General features: G+C 34.9%; 1 protein-coding gene across 1 annotated transcript in view; it reads left to right on the top strand.

The window, feature by feature from the left end:
• LOC148942301 (xylosyltransferase Oxt-like) overlaps positions 1–23,765 on the top strand; it is a 130,931-nt gene that overhangs the window by 64,867 nt on the left and 42,299 nt on the right. Inside the window, exons 6-7 of the mRNA XM_089103768.1 lie at positions 7,786–7,944; positions 16,683–16,806. Coding sequence (XP_088959894.1) covers positions 7,786–7,944; positions 16,683–16,806 — 283 coding nt within the window. The remainder of the gene's footprint in view (positions 1–7,785; positions 7,945–16,682; positions 16,807–23,765) is intronic.

Here is a 23,765-nt window from a genome sequence, read left to right as displayed (position 1 = left end):
TCCAGTATCACGGAACTGTGACAAAATTGATAAAATAATAGATTGTTCCGGCAGCTTTTTTAGCTGTTTTTCAGGAAGTTCAATAGATACAACTGGTCCAAACATAATGTTTTTTTTTTTTTTTATAAATTTTATTGTAAAGATGTTAGTAGAGCAGTGGTTCCAGTCTTGCCAAACAGGGCACCTGGAATCATTTCGGCCACAGGGGGTTTTGAAAGCAGATAAGATCATTTTACCTTCTTTAGATTACTTTTATTTGAGTTCGAATGAAAAAGTATTCTATTAAAATAAAATTTGTTGTTAAAAACAGATTTTAAGAGTTGTTCCTCATCTCATTTTTATAACCTAATCTCATATGTCGCGCAAAAATTAAGAATCTAAAAGAAGTTTAGATATTTAAAAGTCTAGGAGTCTTGGTGTTTTTGAGTCTTGGAATCCTTTGTACAGAGTTGTGAAAAACCCAAATAGTCATTTCAATTTTTTTCGCCATTTTGTTTATCGTTCCCTGAAAGTCTTGCTATGCATAGAGCTAACACTTTTTGGGACTCGGGGTTTTAGTGACTCTCAAGTAAAAACTAGTATTCACTTCGTAACTGCGGGCTGTTCTCACGCAAGAAGTTTGTGTCCAAAAAGGTTATATATGATCTATTTATATAATCTTATATTTGGATCTTCTTTTTCCAAACTTTTGTATTTCTGGCAAGAGAGTTCAGATATTCATAAATTATGTTTTAATGTATTAGGTATTATTAATTTATATAAATAAATAATTTCAATATTAGTTAAAGACATATGATGTTAATAACTATATTTATATGAATATATTCTTTTTATATAATCTTATATTTGAATCTTTTATTTCAAAACTATTGGATTTCTCGCAATAGAGTTCGGATATTCATAAATTCTGTTTTAATTTATTAGTATTATTAATTTGTAAAAATATATTCTTTTTATATACTCTTAGATTTGGATCTTTCATTTCCAAACTTTTGGATTTCTCGCAAGAGAGTTCGGATAATCATAAATTCTGTTTTAATGTACTAGACCTTACCTTAGATCCTCCTGTGCCTCCAGAGGCACCCAGGGCATCAAGAAGGAGCCGCCAATCTCCCTGCAGGTTTGCTGCTGCCAGTATGTCCTCCCACTGAGGTTGTATTGATGCGTGCAGATTACGGAGATCTGTCTGGTACGTTCGACGCAGGGTTTTTCTGGGTCTGCCACTAGGACGTGGACCCGATGGCTGCCAATGGAGCGCTGCATTTGGTAGTTGAATATTGTCCATATGTAGTACGTGTCCAAGGTATATCCATCGGCGAATTCTTATGAAGTCTTATGATGTCACAAGAGGCTGGCCCGTCTTGTCGCGGAAGGATTGGTTTTTTATTCTCTGCTGCCAACGGATGTTGAGAATTCTTCTAAGACATGTGTTTTCGAAAGCAAGTATTCTTCTCTCTTGTTCCTGGTTAAGGTGCCTGGTATCGGCTGTGTAAAGCAGCACAGGCATGACATTGCTACTGAAGAATCGTAGCTTTAGCCGTATAGAGAAGCTTTGGGACCGCCAAACTTTCCGTAATCTATTGAAGGCCCCATTGGCTAGGCCGATTCTTCTGAGCACTTCTTTTGTGGTCGATCCGGTGCTTTCTATTACGCTTTCCAAGTACTTGAAATGGACGACTTGTTGTATGTGTTGGTCTCCGCAAGTGATGATCAGGGGTGAGTCTTTGGTAGCCATGCATTTTGTTTTCTCATGGTTTATTTTCAGGCCGACCTGGCCACCTCTCTCCCTCACTTTATCAAGGAGTTCTTGGATTCTGCTTGCATGATTCCTGGACGTCGATGTCGTCAGCGAAGTCTACGTCGCTGAGGCGTATTTCTGGATTCAGCTGGATTCCGTCTGTTCTTCTACTTCGCAGTATGAAATCAATGACGATTACGAAAAGTAGCGGTGAAAAGACGCAACTTTGCTTAACTCCTGACAAAATGCGGAAGAAACGAGTTTGGCCATCCGGTGTTTTTACAGAGCACTTGCTATTTTCATAGAGCGCAACGATTAGTGAAACTATCTCTCGGGGATTCCGTAATGCAGTAGGATCTTCCACAGACTTTGGAGGTCTAATGAGGCAAATTCCTCCTCAAAATTGATGAATATCATATAGATTTTGGAGGGCCACTCTCTGCTTTCTTCTGTTAGTATCCGTAGAGTAAATATCAGGTCCGCACATGAACGGTTTGGTCTGAATGCATGTTGCTCGTTGCGAAGGTGTCTGTCGAGCTGCGAGCTGATTCTCTGCAGTAAAATGTGCGTCAGCAATTTGCTAGGTATGGAAAGCATACAGATTCCTCGCCAGTTGCCTGAGAGGGACGCGTTGCCTTTCATAAAGATCCTCACAAGAGTGCTGCGTTTCCAGTCTGAAGGTATTTTGGCGGTCGTCCAGATTACTGCGAACAGCACCGTCCAGAACTTGAGGCAGGTCAGAACAACCGCTTTTATCCTTTCCGCGGATATCCTGTCTTCACCAGGCGACTTCCCATTTTTCAGCTTCTTTGCTGCTATAATTTCGGTGGATGACAGCGGATCCGTGCTGATGGTTAAGGAAAACAGTGTTGTTGCTGGGATCTCTGGGGGATCGTGTGGTAGAGGTCTGTTCAACAGCTTTTCGAAGTGGCTGGCCCAGACTTCGTTTACATCAAAGTGCTCGGTTATCAGGATGTCCGAGGGGTCTTTTACTGGTCCATGTTGAATAGAGGATTTCTTTCCAATAATCTCATCAGTGATTTTATAGACGGCTCTTGAGTCACCTCTCTTCGCTGCCTCTTCTGCCTGCTCTGCTTTCCCCTCCAGTAGGTTTCTCTGGTCTTTTCTGGCACTCTTCTTTACCGCTTTATCCACGGCTCTGTATTCATCGTTTTTGAGGATCTGTCGGTCAGAAATTTGTCTGGATAAGTGATGCTTTTACTTTTTTCCTTGTCTCTATGAGTTTCCATGTTTGGTCAGATAGCCACTGGTCCCTTTGGCTTGCGGTACCCATTGTGGCTTTCGGGGCATCGTGAAAGCATAACTTTATACTTTTCCAGTATTGATCGCTATCAGCATCATCTAGTAAAGACAAAGCTTCAAATCTATTCTGTATCTCTAGTTTAAAGGCTTTCTTGAATTCTCTCACCCTCAGTTTTTCCAAGTCAAAGACTTGGTCTAAGGGAGCCTTTTTTGCGTTTCTATTTATTTTCAATTTGAAGCAGTTTTTAGCTGCCATCAGGTTATGATCTGAGTCAACGTCAGCTCCTCTATATCCCCTTATATCAAGTAGGCTTGATCTCCACTTCTTGCTCCAAAGACAATGGTCAATCTGATTTCGTGTGTGGCCATCGGGAAATGCCCAAGAATATTTGTGTACATCCCGATGAGAAAATAGGGTACCTCCGATTACAAAGTCGCTGAGGAGCGCCAAGTCGATAAGTAGTTCTCCGTTTTCGATTCGCTGGCCCAGGCCATGCTTGCCGAGGGGGAAAACCTCTGGGGAAACCTCTCAACCTCTGGGGAAAAGAATCGGTCGTTCCCTACTTTCGCGTTAAAGTCTCCTAGAAAACTTGCTATGTCATACCGTGGTATTTCGTTTGCTACGGAGTTGAGAGCTCTGTAAAATTCGTCTTTTGATTTGTCGGTGGCGTCATTGGTGGGTGCGTAGCACGCAACTACTGACAGTTTCGCACGCGTGCCCGATAAAACGGGCTTTCAGGATTGTAGTTGATTCTGGTGTCCATCCACTGTAGTGAAGCTTGGGAAGCCTGTTATGTCATCATTAGGGCTACTACGAATTCACGCTTTTGCTGCAATCCGCTGTGTATAATGGTCACATCTCTATCCAGTTTATTTGATCCAGATCTTAGCCATCGAACCTCCGGTAGAGCCAGAAGGTCGAGGTGGTAATATTGCTGTGCTCTCAGCACTTGTTCAGTCTTGGAGGCTTGAGAAACTGTGCGGACGTTCAAATTTGATGTGTTGTTTTGCATTCATAAATCTTGTCCTTGGGCATGCAGAGGTCGTCATCAATTGGGGATTCGAAAATCCGAGGCTCAATCTTGATGTTTCAGTTGCAGTCAGAATTTCCCCCGAGGGCAGGCCCTTGAGGTCTCGGGTGTGGGTCGCAAGCCCACAGCCCAACCCTCCCTCTTTATCCTGGGTTGGGACAGGCTGCATACGCAGGCGAGGTTAAAATGTAATAGTATTATTAATTTATGTAAATATATTCTTTTTATATAATTTTATATTTGGATCTTTTATTTCCAAACTTCTGGATTTCTCGCAAGAGAGTTCGGATATTCATAATTTCTGTTTTAATATGTTAGTATTATTAATTTATGTAAATATATTCTTTTTATATATTCTTATATTTGGATCTTTCATTTCCAAACTTTTGAATTTCCCGCAAGAGAGTTTGGATATTCATAGATTTTTTAGCACTACCTCTGCACTCTCGATCTAAAAAATTTGGAGCCTAAAATGAATTAATATTCAGACTAAATAAAATTTAATTGAAATGTTTATTAAATCTAATTAATTAAATGCTAATTTAATTAAATTTAATTGAAAAGTCAAATAAAATTTAAATGTTTGAGAAATGTAAAGGCTCAAAATTAAATAATAGACTAAATGAAATTTATTCAGCTGGCATTACCTTATTTTCTGTTAATGTTTCAGGTTAGTTTTCTTGAAAACGGGAGATAGAACAAATCCTGAAAAAGCTTTATTAAAAATTACAATCATTATTAAAATCAATTACTAAAATCATTATAATCATCATAAGCAAAATATTAAAAAACTAAAAATGTTGAATGTAGATTCAAGCTTTGCAAAAGCGTGGAAAACTTTCTGGGTTTGGTTTCTAATTTATTTTGAGGATTTGTTGATTGCTCATCTCGAAATTCTATTTTGTCTCTTGTAGGTTTATTTTTTCAAACTTAATGGAAATTTACATAGCACAAATTTCTACAAGCTTCCTAGGGATAGTTTACTAATTTATCCTTAGAAATTCAGTTGAATTCAAGAATTTACGCATATAAGAATTTTGAGAATTCAAAATTGTAAGAATTTGTTGATTGCTCACCCCAAAATTCGATTATATGACTAGTAAATTGACTTTTCAAAAACATAAGGGAAAGACAAAGTCTACTCCAGAACATTGCAGAACATGCTGTAAAGTCCTAGCTCATGCTGATGTGAATGGTTCTACGTTGTAGTGTGAAAGAACCACTAGAATAAATTTATTTGCAACTGCCACTACACTATAAACCTGAGTGGCAACGACCTGCTGTGATCGTGACATAATTCCAAAGTAGAAGCTGTCGAGTATTTAGTTCTGTACATAATAAATAAATGCCAGGAGACAGAACTTCACTTGATCCCTGGCACTCGGCACATGACAAGCTTGTGTATATGTGGTTCTCGCTGTCGCTTGTCTTCTAATCTCAGTTCAATGTTAGTGTGCCGATTTTCGTAAAAACTTATCATGTTGTTTTCGAGAAAAAATAGGCCTACAGCCATACATATGTATACAATTACTGCTAGACTAAAGAGAATATATTTTCCTTTTTCCAATACAGAAAAAAGGAAATCATTGAACATTGGTATAAGAGTAAGTTTTATACCAATACAGCCCCAATAAAATAAAAAATAAAATAAAAAATACGATAAAATAACAAATAAGGTCCCAAAACCTAAAGTTGTCTGACGAGACTGATTCAAAAATGGTAAATTTCATGCAATTTCAACGTTGTGTAATGCAGAGTTGCGAAAATAAACATTGGAGGATTCGACGAAAAACCTGAAACATCTTTAAAAAGGTTGAAATAAGAATAAAACTGCATAATTAACATTCCTCAAAACTTTCATTAGGAGTTTGATAATAGTAATAAAAAGTCCTTTCTCGTATACTGCCCTTTTTCATTGCTTTTCAGTGTCCTATACTGGCCTTTTTACTGTTCCTTTTGGCCATACCACACAAAAGTACTGTTCCGAATCGCAAAACAATCATTTTGTCGGATAAAAACCATACAATTTTCGAGTATACATTACAAGATAGCCAATTGATTCTACTTCCCTGATTTTAATACTAATATTTTGAAAAAGAACGTGTAACCCCTTGAAAATGACTTCGAAAATACTTGAACTAACAAACATTAACTATATATAGCATATAACCATAATTAAACTATGATATAACCAAATATGTTGAAACTATAATGTTTATATACATATATATATATATATATATATATATATATATATATATATATATATATATATATATATATATATATATATATATATATATATATATATATATATATATATATATATATATATATATATATATAATATACATAAAATTAAACTATAATTTGATATTATAATTCACTGCAAGATTACTATAATCAACTATAACTGTAATATCTAATAACTATAATTAAGCATATATTAACCATATACAGAATTTATAATTAAACATGGTAGGGTTTTAGAAAATTGTTCTGCATGGTCAAATATGTTTAAAACTGTTATTTGTGCTTTCTTATTAAATAAGCTAAAAACCATATATACTTTTTATTCTTTTTGTTAGGAGAGGGGGATATTTTTTTTTGGGGGGGGGGGATGTTTTACACAAGAAAAATTCAAAAACTGCACCAAAATTTGTTCATATACATTTTTGTTACGTTTTTACGAGTCTGAGAAAAATTTCGGAGATGGGTTCAAAACCGGTAGCCCACCCCCCTAGGTACGACTTTACTGCAAGCAACTTTAGACCATCTACAAACGTAAAACTCAACCCCCTCGCCTCTAATTCACAGGCACAAATGTAAAAAAGGCTCATTTGATAATGGAACTTTGTGTCTTTTGTCAGTTTTTAGTAGAAATAGAGGCTGAACCGCGATAAAGTGTCGTTTTGAACCACAAAACAATAATTTTTGTCCGATACTGTCGAATAGAAAGTCGAGCTAAAATACTGTCGAGTAGAAATTTTGAGATAAATCGTCTCTTTCTATGGTAAGATAAAAAATTGCTTTCACATATATTTTCGTTTTCTAGCATTTCTTATTGCTCAATGTTAAAATTCCACACAAAAAAAGAATTTTTTTTTAGATTATTACATTTTTCTAATAAATAATAAGGTTAATTTAACGACTGTGGTAAATGGTTGACCCTCTTAAATAAGGGTTACCCGTCTCTTTTTAGGAGACGCCAAAAAACCAAACTAAAACAAATAAAAAAAATAATTTTAAACGATGGCTACAGCATCATCTGTAACATAGTAATGAGCAAAACACGGACCATGGTAAGCAAACAATTTAAGATGAGTTTTATAAGATTTCATATAGTTGAAAGTGATTCAAAATCCTGAGTAATATCTACTATTTAGGTTATATGCTATCGTAGTTTTTGGTTTATGATAACAAATGTTTTAGAATTAGGAAAAAGAGCCTGAAAACAGTATAAAATGACGTCAAATTGAAATAAAATAACATTGCAGAAACAACGTTGAAACAAAGTCGTTTTTTGGTTATATTTTTTTTGTTTTCTATGACAGAAAAGCTTGACTGTTGCTATAGCTCGATTTTTTTCACGTTGTATTACTGAACTCGAAGTTCTGTTCAACGTGTGTGTTGTTATAACCGTTGCCATATCTCGATTTTTTCAGTCTCTTATTTTTACGTTGTATTACTGAACTCGAAGTTCTGTTCAGCGTGTGTGTTGATATAACTGTTGCTATATCTCGATTTTTTCAGTCGTTTTTTCACGTTTTATTACTGAACTCGAAGTTTTGTTCAGCGTATGTTGATTCAAATCTGCGTCTCACCCACTGGAAGAGAAGTCAGGGCTGTCAATGTCAGTACAAGCATGTTGTTGATTGGTGTGGTTGCAGTCCAATGGTTTTCCGCATTGAGGTAGGATTCCATTTCAACAATTTTGATATTTTGTATTTTCTAACACTTTCTGAAGCTTTTTTAACACAAAAATTCAAATGATTTTCTATACAGTGCTATAGATATAGCATCTATATAATATATAGATATAGCATCCATACAATGCTATAGATATAGCATCTATACAGTGCTATAGATATGGCATCTATACAATACATAGATATAGCATCTATACAATATATAGATATAACAGCTATGCAATGCTATAGATATAGTATCTATACAATATATAGATATATCATCTATAAAATATATAGATATAGTATCAATACAATGCTATAGATATAGCATCTATACAATATATAAATATAGCATCTATACAATGCTATAGATATAGCGTCTATACAATATATAGATATAGCATCTATACAATATATAGATATAGCATCTATACAATATATAGATATAGCATCTATACAATACATAGATATAGCAACTATACAATATATAGATAAAGCATCTATACAATATATAGATATAGCATCTCTGCAATATATAGATATATCATCTATACAATGCTATAGATATAGCATCTATACAATAGTATAGATATAGCATCTATACAATATATAGATATAACACCTATACAATATATAGATATAATATCTATACAATATCTAGATATAGCATCTATACAATATATAGATATAGCATCTATACAATATATATATAGCATCTATACAACATATAAATATAGCAGTTATACAATATATATAGATATAGCATCTATACAATATATAGATATAGCATCTATACAATATATAAATATAGCAACTATACAATGTATAGATATAGCATCTATACAATATATAGATATAGCATCTATACAACGCTATAGATATAGCATCTATACAGTGCTATAGATGTAGCATCTATACAATATATAGATATAGCATCTATACAAAATATAGATATAGCATCTATACAGTGCAATAGATAATGCATCTATACAATGCTTTAGATATAGCATCTATACAATGTATAGATATAGCATCTATACAATATATAGATGTAGCTTCTATACAATGCATAGGTCTTGCTTGTGTTTTCTCTCTCCATATCTCTCTCTTTTTTTTCTCTGGACTGATCAGAGAGACCTATATTAGATATCGTTCGACGAGAACTACTGACATATAGTGCACCTTTCCAGAGCTTTAATGGGTTGGACAGTTTTTGAATCTTGTTTCATATTGTCCCTTTTGGGACATCTTAAAGCTAATATGGCTAAATATAATATCAGCTCTAAATTTAAATAACGCGAGTATTTTCGCAATTTCTTAGTTGTGCGTGAATTGTTAAGGATATCACTTGCGAGAAACTCGGTCTAGGGGTCTAAGTATCGGGTCTTAGTCTAAGGAAACTTGATTTTATGTATTTTAAACCTTCCCAGATTTCTGCTTTTCTCGGTACTTTCACCCGGACTAGTTGGAGCCTTGAAAACTTTAGACCATTGATGATTATGATGTTAATATGAATCATCAGCCTTTTGAAGGCGTAGAAGATAGAAAGTAATGGCGAGGCTTACTATGACGCGTTATAATGTATGATGGTAATGATAACGATTGGCTTGGATGTTTGGGTCTAAAAGTAAACGTACAGTAAAGGTCTTTACCAGGAAGTGTCTTAAGTATGAACTTAAAGCTATTTTTCACACATAATTTTCTAAATTTTAAATCACCAAGAACATTGAAAATAAAATGTGATTGATTGAAATGGTGAGGTAGAAGCCTAAACAAACATAAATATGTTTTGTTTTTATAACGTATGAGTTTATACATACATAATAATGTTTGATTTTTTAAGGACGGATATTAGGGTCAAATTTATAACTAAATAGCTTCGCTCATTTATTTACTCGTTTCGACACAATACTGGCGATAGTGTAATACTGCTTTAAAAACTCATAATTTTTAAGCAACTAAACGAAAAAATTTGAGAAAAAAACAGCTTTTAAGTATGGGTAGAACTAAGATTAATCCGGGGGCGGAATTTTCTATTGTAATATCTTTAATACCAGGTAATTGTAGTAGCAGTAATAGTAGTAATAGTAATAGTAGTAGTCAGGGCTGTTCATAGGGCTGGTGGTGCCCCGGGAAAAAATTAATAACAGCCCCACCCCCCTCCCGATTTGAATAAAAGTAGAAATATGAATCAAAGTGAAAATTTTTATTAAGTGGGCAACCAACCCTCCCCCCAGCCGCGGTGCCTGGGGAAGCTACCCCGGGAAGTCACATTTTAACTAGACAGATTTTCTCATTTATTTACTTGTTTCGACATGGTAGTACTGACGATAGTGTAGTACTGCTTTAAAAACTGCATAATTTTCAAGAAACTGAACCTAAAAATTAGTACTGGCTTAAAAACTTCATAATTTTCAAGCAACTGAACGAAAAAATTATTACTGGCTCAAAAACTTCATAATTTTCAAGCAACTGAACAAAAAAATTAGTTCTGGCTTAAAAACTTCATAATTTTCAAGCAACTGAACCAAAAAATTAGTACTGGCTTAAAAACTTCATAATTTTCAAGCAACTGAACGAAAAAATTAGTACTGGCTTAAAAACTTCACAATTTTCAAGCAACTGAGCGAAAAAATTAGTATTGGATTAAAAACTTCATAATTTTCAAGCAACTGAACTAAAAAATTAGTACTTGCTTAAAAAATTCATAATTTTCAAGCAACTGAACAAAAAAATTAGTACTGGCTTAAAAACTTCATAATTTTCAAGCAACTGAACTAAAAAATTAGTACTTGCTGAAAAACTTCATAATTTTCTAGCAACTGAACGAAAAAATTTAGTACTGGCTTAAAAACTTCATAATTTTCAAGCAACTGAACAAAAAAAAAATTAGTACTGGCTTAAAAGCTTCATAATGTTCAAGCAACTGAACGAAAAATTAGTACTGGCTTAAAAACTTCATAATTTTCAAGCAACTGAGCGAAAAAAATAGTATTGGCTTAAAAACTTCATAATTTTCAAGCTACTGAATGAAAAAATTAGTACTGGCTTAAAAACTTCATAACTTTCAAGAAACTGAACGAAAAAATTAGAACTGGCTTAAAAACTTTATAATTTTCATGCAACTGGTTGAAAAAATTAGTACTGGTTGAAAAACTTTATAATTTTCAAGCAACTGAACGAAAAAATTAGTACTGGCTTAAAAACTTCATAAATAGCATACAACCAAAAGAAATAATCTGAGAAAAATGCAGCTTTCAGGTATTAGCAGACCTTATATTAGTCTGGGGGAGGGGAGGGTTGAAGTGTTTTATTGTAATATCCTTGGTAAATTAAGACTGTTTCACGTCAGCCAGCTTATGGATAATTCAGAAAAAGAATTTTTTTCTATTAAAACAAAAAAGAAACCGCAATGGCAAACACAAAACCCGAATATCAACATTTAATGCGTACAGATTTGGGAAGCAACTTTTAGATTAACTTGGATGCTTCAAGATCAACAAAGAGTCTCATAAGTATGCTGAAATATGTTATAAAAACAGAGATGATAAGAACAAAAACAACCAAATTCTCAGATATCAATATTCAATTTTGTAGATATTTACACAGTAACTTACGGTTTAAAGTCAAGTTTTACTAATTCAATCAGGTTTCTCATAAACAAGACATTATCATACCAATAAGAATAAGATTATAATCAATTCGTGCTGTAGGAGTGGAGACAGTGCATAGCTAATGAGGGTTTTGAAGACAATATTGGACGATTTTGATTTAAAGACCAATAGAAAATTCTAATTTGAATGTTCGAAAACAATTTTGATGGCGAATACATGGAAAAAAATAGAATAAAAGTAAAATACTACTACTAACAACTCAGCGCAGCACCAAGCCGCCTGAGGCCAACACAGCTACGCACGCTCCTCCTCCACCCCAATCTATTCAAAGCCTCCCTTTTTACACCCGCCCACGAAGTTCTCATTTCCTTTAAATCTTTCTCTATGACGTCCACCCACCCCAGACGGGGACGACCTGCTTTCCGTTTAGCCCTAGACGATTGGCCGAAAAGAACAATCTTCGGCAATCTGTCATCCTTCATCCGCACAACGTGCCCTAGCCACCTCAACATTTCTTTCATTATAGCCCTAGAGAGCGGTGGTTGAACCACATTTTTCGTATAGCCTATTGTTTGAATACGGTCAGTCAGCAGGGTACCCAGAACAATCCTTAAGCAATTTCTCTAGAAAACATCTAGCAAATTTTCATCCGCTTTTCGGAGCGTCCATGCTTCAGAGCCATATTTGACCACTGTCATCACTGTAGCTTCTAATGTTTTAGTATTGGTTTTCCGATATATATTACTATCCTTCCCAACTTCTTTTAACGGTGAGGAAACACCCTGGGCCTGGCCTGTTTTCTTTTCGACATCTTCACTGCGCAAACCACCTCCACTAATAGTACTATCAAGATAAGTCAAAGCTGCCCAATTGATCAATGTTTCCATTAGCCAACGTCAAACTTCATCTTCACTTATTCCTAGCCTTAGTGACTTAGTCTTCTTAACATTAATTTTCAAACCAATTCTAGCACCCTGAACTCGCAAAACCTCTAAAACTTCATTCATTTTGCTTACACTTTCATCTAGGATGCTTAAATCACCAGCATTTTATTATTTTATTATTAATCATAAATAATAAATAACTTGACACTAGTAGATGGTGATCTTTACTTTTAACATCAATAACGGCACTCCTATATACCCTAGTATCTTGTATTGATCCTGCCAGTCTTCGGTTTACTATTGCATAATCAATCAGGTTTGCTGTCTAACCATCACGTGAACACCATGTTAACTTGTGAGCCATTTTATTACCAAACGCCGTATTGGTTATAACTAGATTGTTATACCTACAAAATTGCAAAATTCTGTTTCCATTACTGTTTTCTTTTCCTACACCAAATTCACCTGGGCTAGGATATCATCTTTGCCTATTTCTACCGACCTGGGCGTTAAAATCTCCTAGTAAAAACATCATATTTCTACCTGGGACCCTGTCTATTTGCTCCTATAACTGTAAGTAAAATTCATCCGAGTCACTAGTATCTCCGTCAGTCGGTTCTACAGAGGCGTATGCCACTATAACTGATACCCTGAACTTTTTAGTCATAAAATGAGCAATTATTATTCTATTATTAATACCTTCCCTGCCTAAAAAAGATTTAGCAGCTTGCTTATTCATCATAAGCCCTACTCCCTGTCTATGTACCCCATCCTTCCTGCCTGAGTAAATAAATTCTATATCACCTAATTTCATGCTTCCTACCCCTGGGATATGAGTTTCTGAAACTACTAATAAATCCAGTTGGAATCGTCGGAATTCGTTCAGTCAAAATGTCGATACGATAGTCATCTTTTAATGTCGTAACATTCCAAGTTCCAATTTTCATGTTCTTTAAATCATTGAAATTATTTTCGCCTCAGGAAAAGCAATGATCCCGGATTCCAGCGATGGACGGGGATCACATATCTTCTGAAGTCTATACCGAAGTGCTTAAGCCGGCTTAGAACTGGAAAGCAAGAAGTCCCTGGGACCTCCATGAATGGAGGCTTTGTGCAATCATAGGCCCATCTTAGTCACAACATGGTTTTCAGCACTTGGCGATGCTCTTCTATCAACAAGAGTCGAAATCCTGCACAGACAATCTCAAGCGTATTACCTCCGACTCATCATATATTCATGCCTACTAATATTATGCTACTACGGGGAGACAGCCCATAATAGATAAATTAACTAGGAAGAGGTTTTCAGCCCGAAGACGCCCGTCAAAACATACCAAGCCCAGAAGAATTGTCCATTAGTCAGAATCCCGTGCAAATGCTGTGTCGTTTACTAGGCTATAATTTCCTCGAGGGACGCCACTCCTCAAGTGAGAATAGAGTTGACCACAAGGTCCCCAGCCTTGCACGTACCCCGAAAAGGTCGAGTCAGCCCTTTGCAGAGGCCGTTTTCCTTATATCTGGATCTTACGCCCTGCCGCAGTTGTCCTCCTATAGAGGATCCTCCCGCGATGGTGTTCTCCATCACCATGCAATGTAACCCATTACTGGGAGAAGATTTGTAACTCATTGGACTTTTTGACAAAGTAGTGGGCCCATTTGAGTGTACATTTGAGGGACCTTCTTCCTCCTCGGCCTGTATTTATAACCCCGGGCGAGGGTGCCCCAGTTTCTATTATGGACCCCCAGGGACAAGGTCCCCCCTTGGTATGTGCCTCCTATGGAGGTACCTTACATATCTGTAGGACGTTCCCCCTATTGCTACCTGGGGACACGCTGAATGGCCTGTGGGAGGCCAGGAACATAAAAATGAAATTAATTAAAACTATTATGTTTCCTTTAAACATGGAAAATGATATAGTCTTCTGTATGACCTTTTAAACATCAAATTATTATAGAAAAGTATGAACAAAGTTATACAGAAGACTTTTTGGTTTTTATATTTAATATAACTCAATATTAGCTTGTAAAACTAATGTCTAGCCGAATGTATTGATTTACTTCGACATTAGCTTGTAAAACTAATGTAAAACTAATTTCTAGCCTGTTTTATTGATTTACTTCAACATTAGCTTGTCCGTTTGCCCCCCCCCTCCCCCCCAAAGAAAAAAGAAGAAAATGTTTGCCCGACTCGTAAAAAACGTAACAAAAATGAATATAAACAAATGTTTGATGCGTTTTTAAAGTTTGTTTCAACACCCCCTCCCACCTCGAAAAAAATCCTGGATACGGCCCTGATATACATATATGAATACATTGATACATGGGACCAAAATAGCAAAATTCTTCATTCTATTTGTGAGTATTAATATTTGAGGTTGTAATCTGCTGTGCATGAATAAAAGTCTATAAGACTTTAAAAATTTTTTTTAAAGATAATTCGGTAATTATAGGGACTTGCCATACAATTTAACAAACAAAAGCTGTTCATTGAAAACTATTTTTTTTTCTAGAATGACGAAAAGATTACAGATGCGAATAGATAATTAAAATAGATAAGTGTGTGTAAAGATAATTAAGTAATTATAGGGACTTGCCATACAAAATAACAAACAAAAGCTGTTGGTTGAAACGAACAGCTTTTTTTTTTTATTAGAATGACGAAAAGATTGACGAATTAGAATGACGAAAAGATATATATTTTTTTTAGAATGACGAAAAGATTACAGATGTGAATCAAATCAATATGTGAATTTTTGCATATTGCCGACTCAAAAGTATGGCATCATTTAGTATTTACAAAATTAATTTCAAAGTAATGCTTCATTTTCCATTTATCTTTCTTTAATACCTCTTTTTTCTTTCTGTCCAGAGGAATTTTTTTTTCACATGCACTGAACCAAATCTATTTTGGAAAACACTTTTAAAAAACTTTTTCACATGCTGTCAAATGGTCTGCGTAGCGCAGATACCAATCTCATGATTTCCTGCCTTCGACCGGTAAATTGGAGGAAAATCATCCGACGCTTCCCAAAAGAGAATATTTATGTATTCAAAATATTTATATACTCAAAACACAAAAGAAATTTGGATAGGCCTTATGGCTCGCAAGGCCTTTCCCTGACTGTAAACAAACCACGCATAAGTTGTTTAAAATGGAAAAAAAAGAAAATAACCACTTGAAACCACCTGAATATTAAAAAAAAAGTCTCACACGCACAAAAAAAAACAAGGAAAAAAAAATTAGAGTCTTAACTCGATAGGTTGCTCTATTAGAGCATGGCAAAAGCAGGATTGCCAACTGCCGACGTTTAAAAAGAGTGCAAATCAAGGCAAAAAATATTAAATTTTGCTCAAAAAGAGTGCAAGTGAAAAAAATTGCGCATCCCCTCTTCCGCGCCCCCTGTGAGGTAAAAAAGAGTGCATTTCACATAACAAAAGAGCAAGTTTTCAACCCTGTTCATTGGGTTAAACGCACTTTTGACGAATATGTGAACGGCTAACGTTTAAAGCGGATGAAAACTTACACCCATTAAGAGTGATTTTCACTCCTCCGCTTCCCCTCTGAGGTAAAAAAGTGTGCATTTCACATGAAAAGTGTGCAAGTTGGCAACCCTGGGCGAAGGGTACCAAAGGTAAAAAAAAGAGAAAGTAAAATAGAAAAATATATATTTTGGAGGAATGTTTAGAAGTGGCATTGTATGTAAGAGCCTAGTAGACATTGTGAGAGTTTCCAGTACAACTTTTGATTCTTCTCGTTCGAACTTGTCTGTATTTTTTAGCTGGGTTTATGGGGAAGGGAAATAAAGTCAGTTAAATAATAGCATGTAGATATTCATTTAGCGTTGAAAAGTACCATTTTCTGGTCTCATGTGATACGGTTCCGTACAAATATCCCTTTAATTCTTTTTAAGAGCTTCTTGAGGAAATTAAAAAATAAGGGGCCACATACGCAATTTTCCCTGATTTTACCAACTCCCCCCCCCCCCCTCCCCCTATAAAAATAATCTGAGAATCTCTATGAAGGAACGAATCTGTGGCATGTGAGCTAGAATACATCTCAAAGTGACGACAAACATCGGCATAACTCAGCTATTTTATGCTTTTTAATATCTTCATTATCTCGGCCATAACGTGTTTTCAATTACATTTTATGTCTTAATGGTAGGTTTCTCATATTATCAGAAAAAAGAGCAGTTACTCATAGAAATGAAAACATTACTAGAGTTTCAATGATTTTTCAGGATTACGGAAAAATAGATGGCCTACGTGAACGTCAAATCTTCTTTGCCAGAAAATTCGAAGGGTTTATTAGCCAAACTGCAATTACAAAGCTGGAGGCTGAACTGGTAACATCTCCTGTAAATAGTAAGCTTAAATTATGTAATACTACTTGTTTGTAAGGTGTTGACCTAGTTGCTTCTGCTAAAGACTCAAATTTAGCTTGCGCTAATTTGAGCCAATTAGATTTATTGATTGGCTAATTAATTCCTTTAATAATTCTGACTGGCTCAAATTTGCACTAGCTAGATTTCAGTATTTATAAAATCTTATTGTGAATGGACCTTAATTTATAAATCTACGCATTTGGAGATACCCATGTAGACCGTGAATTTTGCGTTTCTAGAGTTGGCAAGAAATAGATGGAGATATATATATATATCCGATATTCAGGATGTAAACTTGAAGAAATAATCTTTGTTAGTTCACTCTCAGGCTGATAGAGGCAATATATCTGACTACATAGATTTTAAAAAGTCTTTAGTATTTACCACACGGTAAAAGTACGCATAAGTTGCGTCTGCTTAAACCACGAACGTAAGATGGGGTGGGTGTTCTTGAAATCTTTACCCTCGAAATTTACCCATACTTACCCATACTTTCATTATAATGCGTCTGTTTTTCCTTTATTTGGGGGGGGGGGGGGAAAGTCTTCCTCCTCCTAAGCAAACGTGAGACCATGCATTGACTTTCCACGGCTGAGCACTGAATGGCTTAAATGACTTGTGCTGTATGTTCGAATTGAATTATTAATCTTGTTTGCACATTCTGTTTCTACCTTGAACCCAGTTTGCTCTTAAATATAGCCTGTTGTTCAGCTAACATAAGCAATTTTTAATGAGCGGGGATTTAAGATAGGAAAGTTCGCAGGGATGGGGGGAGTAAAACCTAGACTCCTCAGAATATCAAAATCTGAGATGTTCAGTATATATTTTCATATTATTGACCTTTACCCCTCCCCCCCGCCATCCAGGAAAACGAATTAAACAACTAAAAATTTTGAAAACGGGTAGAATATTTTAAATAAGAAAGTGGAAAAAACAGAAAAAATTCAATAAAAAAAAAGTCCGATTACTTCAACTTCATGTCCTCTGTCAAGCCTCTGTCAAAGGGAAAAAACTAAATTGAACAGATTATATAAGTAAGATAAAAGGCAAAAAGAATAATAAAAAACAACAAACAAAAAACAAAAACCTCACATATAATACCCAATATGTTACCTGTTCGTCACTTCATATAGCACGAAAATCAAACAACACCAGGATAACTATACAGTAGAGAAACAATTTCTTCTGAAATATTTGGATCTTTGTTATTACTAAAAGTGCTTTTTTTCTGTTTTTTTTCTACTTTCTTATTTAAAACATTTTACCCGTTTTTTTTATATTTTTATTTGTATAGTTTGTTTTCATGGAGGGAGGGGGGGGGGCTTGTCTGCGAGTTCCTTTTCCAGGAAAACAAATTCCTGCACACGTTGCACACGTGCACACGTCCAAGTTATATTTTCTTTTCTATCTTTTCTTTTCTTTTCTGTCTTTTCAAGTTATATTTCCTTTTCTTCTTTTCTTTTCTGTAATCTTAAAATTGCAAATTTACAAAACAAACATGTGGATCTTGTTCAGTCAACAGGTTAAAATAAAATAAAATCTTGTGTTTTGTTGTGACAAAACCTATTGGTGAAATTAGCCTTGTTGACAAAGTAATGTAAGAAAAACTATAATATAGGTGTTTGTGGTTTTTTGGTGACAGCCCAGATTTTAGATGGCACCAGTTCCTGTCTTTTGAAGACTCCTTTTGTTCTAGGTTTTCTGAATAAAACGGTTTTCTGAATCAAAAATGACAATGACTAATAATCATTTACATATTTTAGATATTTAAAATATACATATACATATAAAATAATTTATTTTTGACCCACTAACATAAAAAAGTGGAGTAACAAAAGAATACCCGAATTCTAAGCCGCAATTTTGCACGATTTTTCACAATTTTTAAATCAAGGTCAGATTTCCATATTGAACCTCTAGTCTTAAGCTTAAAACGACAAAGCGGGACAGCCACTTCTTCAGCTTTTTTCAGGTAGGAAACAATCTGGCTGTAAAATATATTGAGCTGAACTCGAGCTTGTGGGGATATAACTCTAGTACAGAGTAAATTAAATGGAACTTTAATCGTAGATAAAAGAAGAGCAAAGGTTGATAGATATAGAGGCCAGTCCATTTTATTCCAGTATCTCTTGGTTATCCACCTTTTGTAATTAGTACATAAGGTCTGTTCAGCCCGACTCGTATTGATGGTGACAGTGGCTGAAAGGGGTAGATGGTCATAATCACGTTCATCCTGGTCAATGTGAATATCCCTAACGGAAACACCAGAAGAAACAACACAGTGATCAATATCAGACAACGAACCGCTATTATGCATGTATGAATGGGATGGATCTTTATCCAAAACCCGATAGCCATTAGGTAGCCGATCCATAAATAAATCAGTCCTTGTTGAGGTAGAGTTTATATCACAGTTCATATTGCCTAACAGGATCCAATCCATTACTCTCAACACTAACAAGAAGGGTCTTTAGCGATGCACATGCTTTAGTATACTTTGTTAGAGGAAAAGGATCTTTGGTCGCAAGGGAGGTATACATTAATAAGAACTAGGTTAGCAAAACGGATTGCAATGAAATAATCACATTCACGATAACACACAGGGGATAGCGGGACTAGTTCATGTTTTAATAGGCATGCCAGCCCGCCTGAAGGTCTCTCGGAAGTTTTTCGGGCCCTTCTAGCGAAAACCAAGTGTTCTTTACTCCTGCGAGAGTTCAAAGTCACCAAGGGCAAAAGATGTTCTTGTAGAAACAATGTCGAAATTAAATAGTTTCTGGTTCAAAGAATCATCTTTATCCTTCGTTCTGTTAATGTTGAATGAGCATATAGAAAATTTGGTTTTAATAGTCATTTTCTTTGCTGACTAGAACGTTTAGCTACAGCATTACGAAGGATTTGGCATTTTAGAGAAAACGAAACTTGGTTGCCATGACAATTAGCGCATTTAGGGGTAGTCTGGCACGGGGAATCGCGCGACGATTCATGCTCTTCTGCACAGCGGGAGCACCGTTTAGGGTTATTACAAGAGGACTTCAGGTGATTAGGCGATTGGCAATTATAGCAGCACTACGGTGGACGCTGGAACTCATGAACACGGAAAATCTCATCACCGACTTTCACGCCAAGCTTCAGCGCATTAGGAAGAGCAATTGCATTTTTGAAAAACACTAGCAGTAAAAGAATTGCCAATTCGTTTTGCATCCTTAATATTGCCACAGCCAATTAGCATGCTCACGTCAAAGGCATTTGATAAACCTTTCACAATACCGATATATTTTGTTTCATTTAATTTGACGTCACAGTTGCTCATTACAGAGGGAACAGAATCGCAAAAGTCCTTAGCAGCAGTCTGATCAATCCCCACCACCAATTTATCGCCGGAGGGCTTTATGTTATGAATACATTCATGACAAGGTATAAGGTCAATCACTTCACGGCGTTTTGCAGGATTATTAAAGTGATATGGAACTTTCGAAATAACAATAATTGTCTGATTATCAGCGATTGGCTGGGGCCTGGGGTCCTTAAGAGGAGGGAAATTTAGATCATAAGACACAATTTTCTCACAGATTTGCTTGAGTTCGGAGTCAATGTTTAGAAGCCTTGATGCGAGGCTTGAATATGCAACGGCTGGAATGACAGGAACCTCGGTAGGCAAAATAATTACGTAAGTTGGCAAAATAAAATGATCAGATTCGCATTTCTGAATGGTCTCAATTATGTCCTTTATGTGACGGTAATTAGCTAGATGTCCTTGCCGTCGAGGCACACGTTCGCCCACGAACACTCGAGACCATAGGTCAGTTTTAGCTATCATAATAGACTTTTCATCAAAAAAGTCAGCCGCGTGTTTGGCAATAATTTCATTATCCACTCCTTCATGAAAATTTGACTGCACAAAGTTTAGCAGCGCAGAATGTACAAGCTCCATCATAATCAAGAATATATTCAATATATACCACATTCATCCATTTAAGTAATAAATAAGTTCAAGTCTAAACTAGTTACTAGCACCCATTACTATTCAATTAATGCATATATATTCATCTACATTGTTCGGTCTCAAGTGAGTTCGACCTAGCTAGCAAAACGGTAATCTACTTATAAAAAATATGTCCAACACAAAAGTACACAGGGAAAATTCGCATCTTGGGCAAGGCTGTACTTAAAATAACTATGATGTTACCACAACATAGTCTGAATACCAACTAAGTCTAAGATATATACTAAGATATAGTCTAAGATATAATTAAGTCCACAACGAACATATATATATATATATATATATATATATATATATATATATATATATATATATATATATATATATATATATATATATATATATATATATATATATATATATATATATATATATATATATATATATATATATATATATGTATATATATATATATATATATATATATATATATATATATATATATATATATATATATATATATATATATATATGTATATATATATATATATATATATATATATATATATATATATATATATATATATATATATATATATATATATATATATATATATATATATATCAACAAATCTACTCAACAAATCTACTTTCGATGTTTACCTTGAACCTACTTCGAATCTCCTGTCCATGCTTATCAATGTGTATGGCACTTATAAATATTTTCTTAGGTCCTATAAATCTGGGTATCAAGGCCCTAGGGCCATAATTTCTACAGTTTCATTTTTGTTCCAGTGCTAGGGTTCTATCAAATTTCAAGTTTTTCAAACTTGCAAACTGAGACTGCAGACCTTTATAAATAGTGTTAAAGATGCAGCTGAACAATTTGGACTAAAAATCAACCCAAATAAAACAAAAACATGGCTGCCAGTGGACCCCCTCTTGATATGAAGTGTGGAGTTGACCGAACAGAGCAGGTGGTTGAGTTCAGATACACTAATTTGATGAAATGGCAAATTTGTTGAATATTAAAATTTATAAACTTATATTAAAATTCATTTATAAATTTTAATGTTCAACAATTTCATTAAACCTTTTGTGTTTATTAACAGTTTCTTCTGTTTGCTATCGCAATTATACCGCAAGGTTTAATGCATTTTGTTGTTTATTGTAACTTTTTTTGTAAGTTTTGCAGAAAACGATCCTACGCTCGCATTGTATTTTCAGTCGGGATGAATTTTAAGTTAAGCATGTCAAACGAACTTGGTAAACTTGTATGGCTATTTGCTATAGTGTATTTATTCGTGAAGTCTGAGAAACCACAGATCGTTATTTTTTAGTATACCATTTTATTATGTTCTATTATGTTCATTATGTTTTAGTATGTTCATTATATTACATGAAGAAATAGAGCTCCAAAAAATTAGGGATAGCGTTTAACGAATGAAAAAGAACGAATGACTGAAAAAGTAATCATTACATGGTCAAAGATTAATACATTGTTAAGTTGACCTCGTTTGATACTAATACATCCATACATGAGACATATACGACTGTCAAATATCAAATTAGCATTGGATTATGACGGGTACGATTCGTGTATGTGGAAAGAATATACAAAGGCGCGGGAGGGGTGTGTTCTACACGGTTAGTATTCCACTATTTTCACTTCTTCTAAGAAAAACCTGAAATGGGCTCTTTTTGGCTTCGAAAGAAATATGCACAAAGTCATGTTCATTCCTTCTTTCTTCATCATCTTTTTTTCTTTCATGTCCTAGTCAGAATTAAAAAAACGATGTAGGTTCTTGGGACCTGCCATCTAATTAAACTATTTAAGATTGATATTAAGTTGCTCTCTCGTGTCTGGGTTTGTTTCAAGTTTTGAGTAAGCATGTCATGTTATTGCTGCTGACTTTGGAGTACTGTTGCAGCTAAAGATGATATGCTATGACGTCTTTAGAACTGAAGACACTTGTGTCAGAGTCGAGACTGTAAGATGGACTCATAATCGACACCAGAATGAACTGAAGAAGAAAGTCTGCAGCTCTGATCCCCTATTTTTTCTAATCGTGGTTCTCTTTTAACAGTATCAATAAGTCACTTCTATTTCTAATTCTAAATTAGAAGTCGGTTTCTAAATTAGAGGACGTTTTCCAACGGAAGAAAAATGAGTAATAACTTTGGCGGGTTCTTAAAGGGAATTCTTTTCCAAATTTTGTCACATAGAGTTTTTTATTACACTGCAGGTTCAATATAAACATCTGCTGTTTTATTAGTATTTGGTAGCCACCTCATTGTGCTGATTTCCTTGATCTGCGTTGGAAATAAAGCTGGGTGCTCTGTTTTTGACTGCTCCATGTTATCCTCCATAGAATTTCTGTGTCGTATTCTTTTACCTACCTGTGTGTGCATCTGGCTAATGAGCAATAAGGCAGACTTAGAGTCTGTAGGCAACATCTCCTTCTTGGAATTGAGGGGGGGTGTCTTATTTATAACATTTTGAGTTTTAAAATTTTCTTTTAGCTCAGCTGTAAGGATGGATATGTCTTGGAAACCTAGTTGATATATTCAGGGGATTTCCAGTAATAACTGAAGCTGGAGCTGCCTTACTTCCTTTCAGGAAACCATTTCTAAATATTTTCAGGAAGCTTACAAAGCTGGTCGTCGGTTTTGCCCGAAGATGGCTTGTATTTGACTAGGAATATAACTTGACTTTTTGTCTGGGGTAAGCTCCAAGTAAATTTCAATTCGTTAGAATTTCCATCTGGTTCGTCCTTGAAATTGTTGGAATCAATTCACTTCATCCCCCCATGTCAAAATTAACCTTTTAAAAGATAGATAGTTTAAAATTTTTTTTTTTTTTATTCCTTCACCAACAAAAAAAAACAAAAAAACTACATTATATAAATAGCGCAAGAGCCACATAAAAGATAAAATCCTGTGGGAGACCTGTATCTTCTGACCACCATTTAACATCGAAATTGTTCAATAAA

This window comes from Artemia sp. Qi Xiang Cuo, chromosome 17, assembly GCF_049724085.1.
Source record: "Artemia sp. Qi Xiang Cuo chromosome 17, ASM4972408v1, whole genome shotgun sequence".
NCBI lineage: Eukaryota > Metazoa > Arthropoda > Branchiopoda > Anostraca > Artemiidae > Artemia > Artemia sp. Qi Xiang Cuo.
Note: the sequence above shows the minus strand (reverse complement) of the source record. Positions and strands in the feature narration are given on the sequence as shown.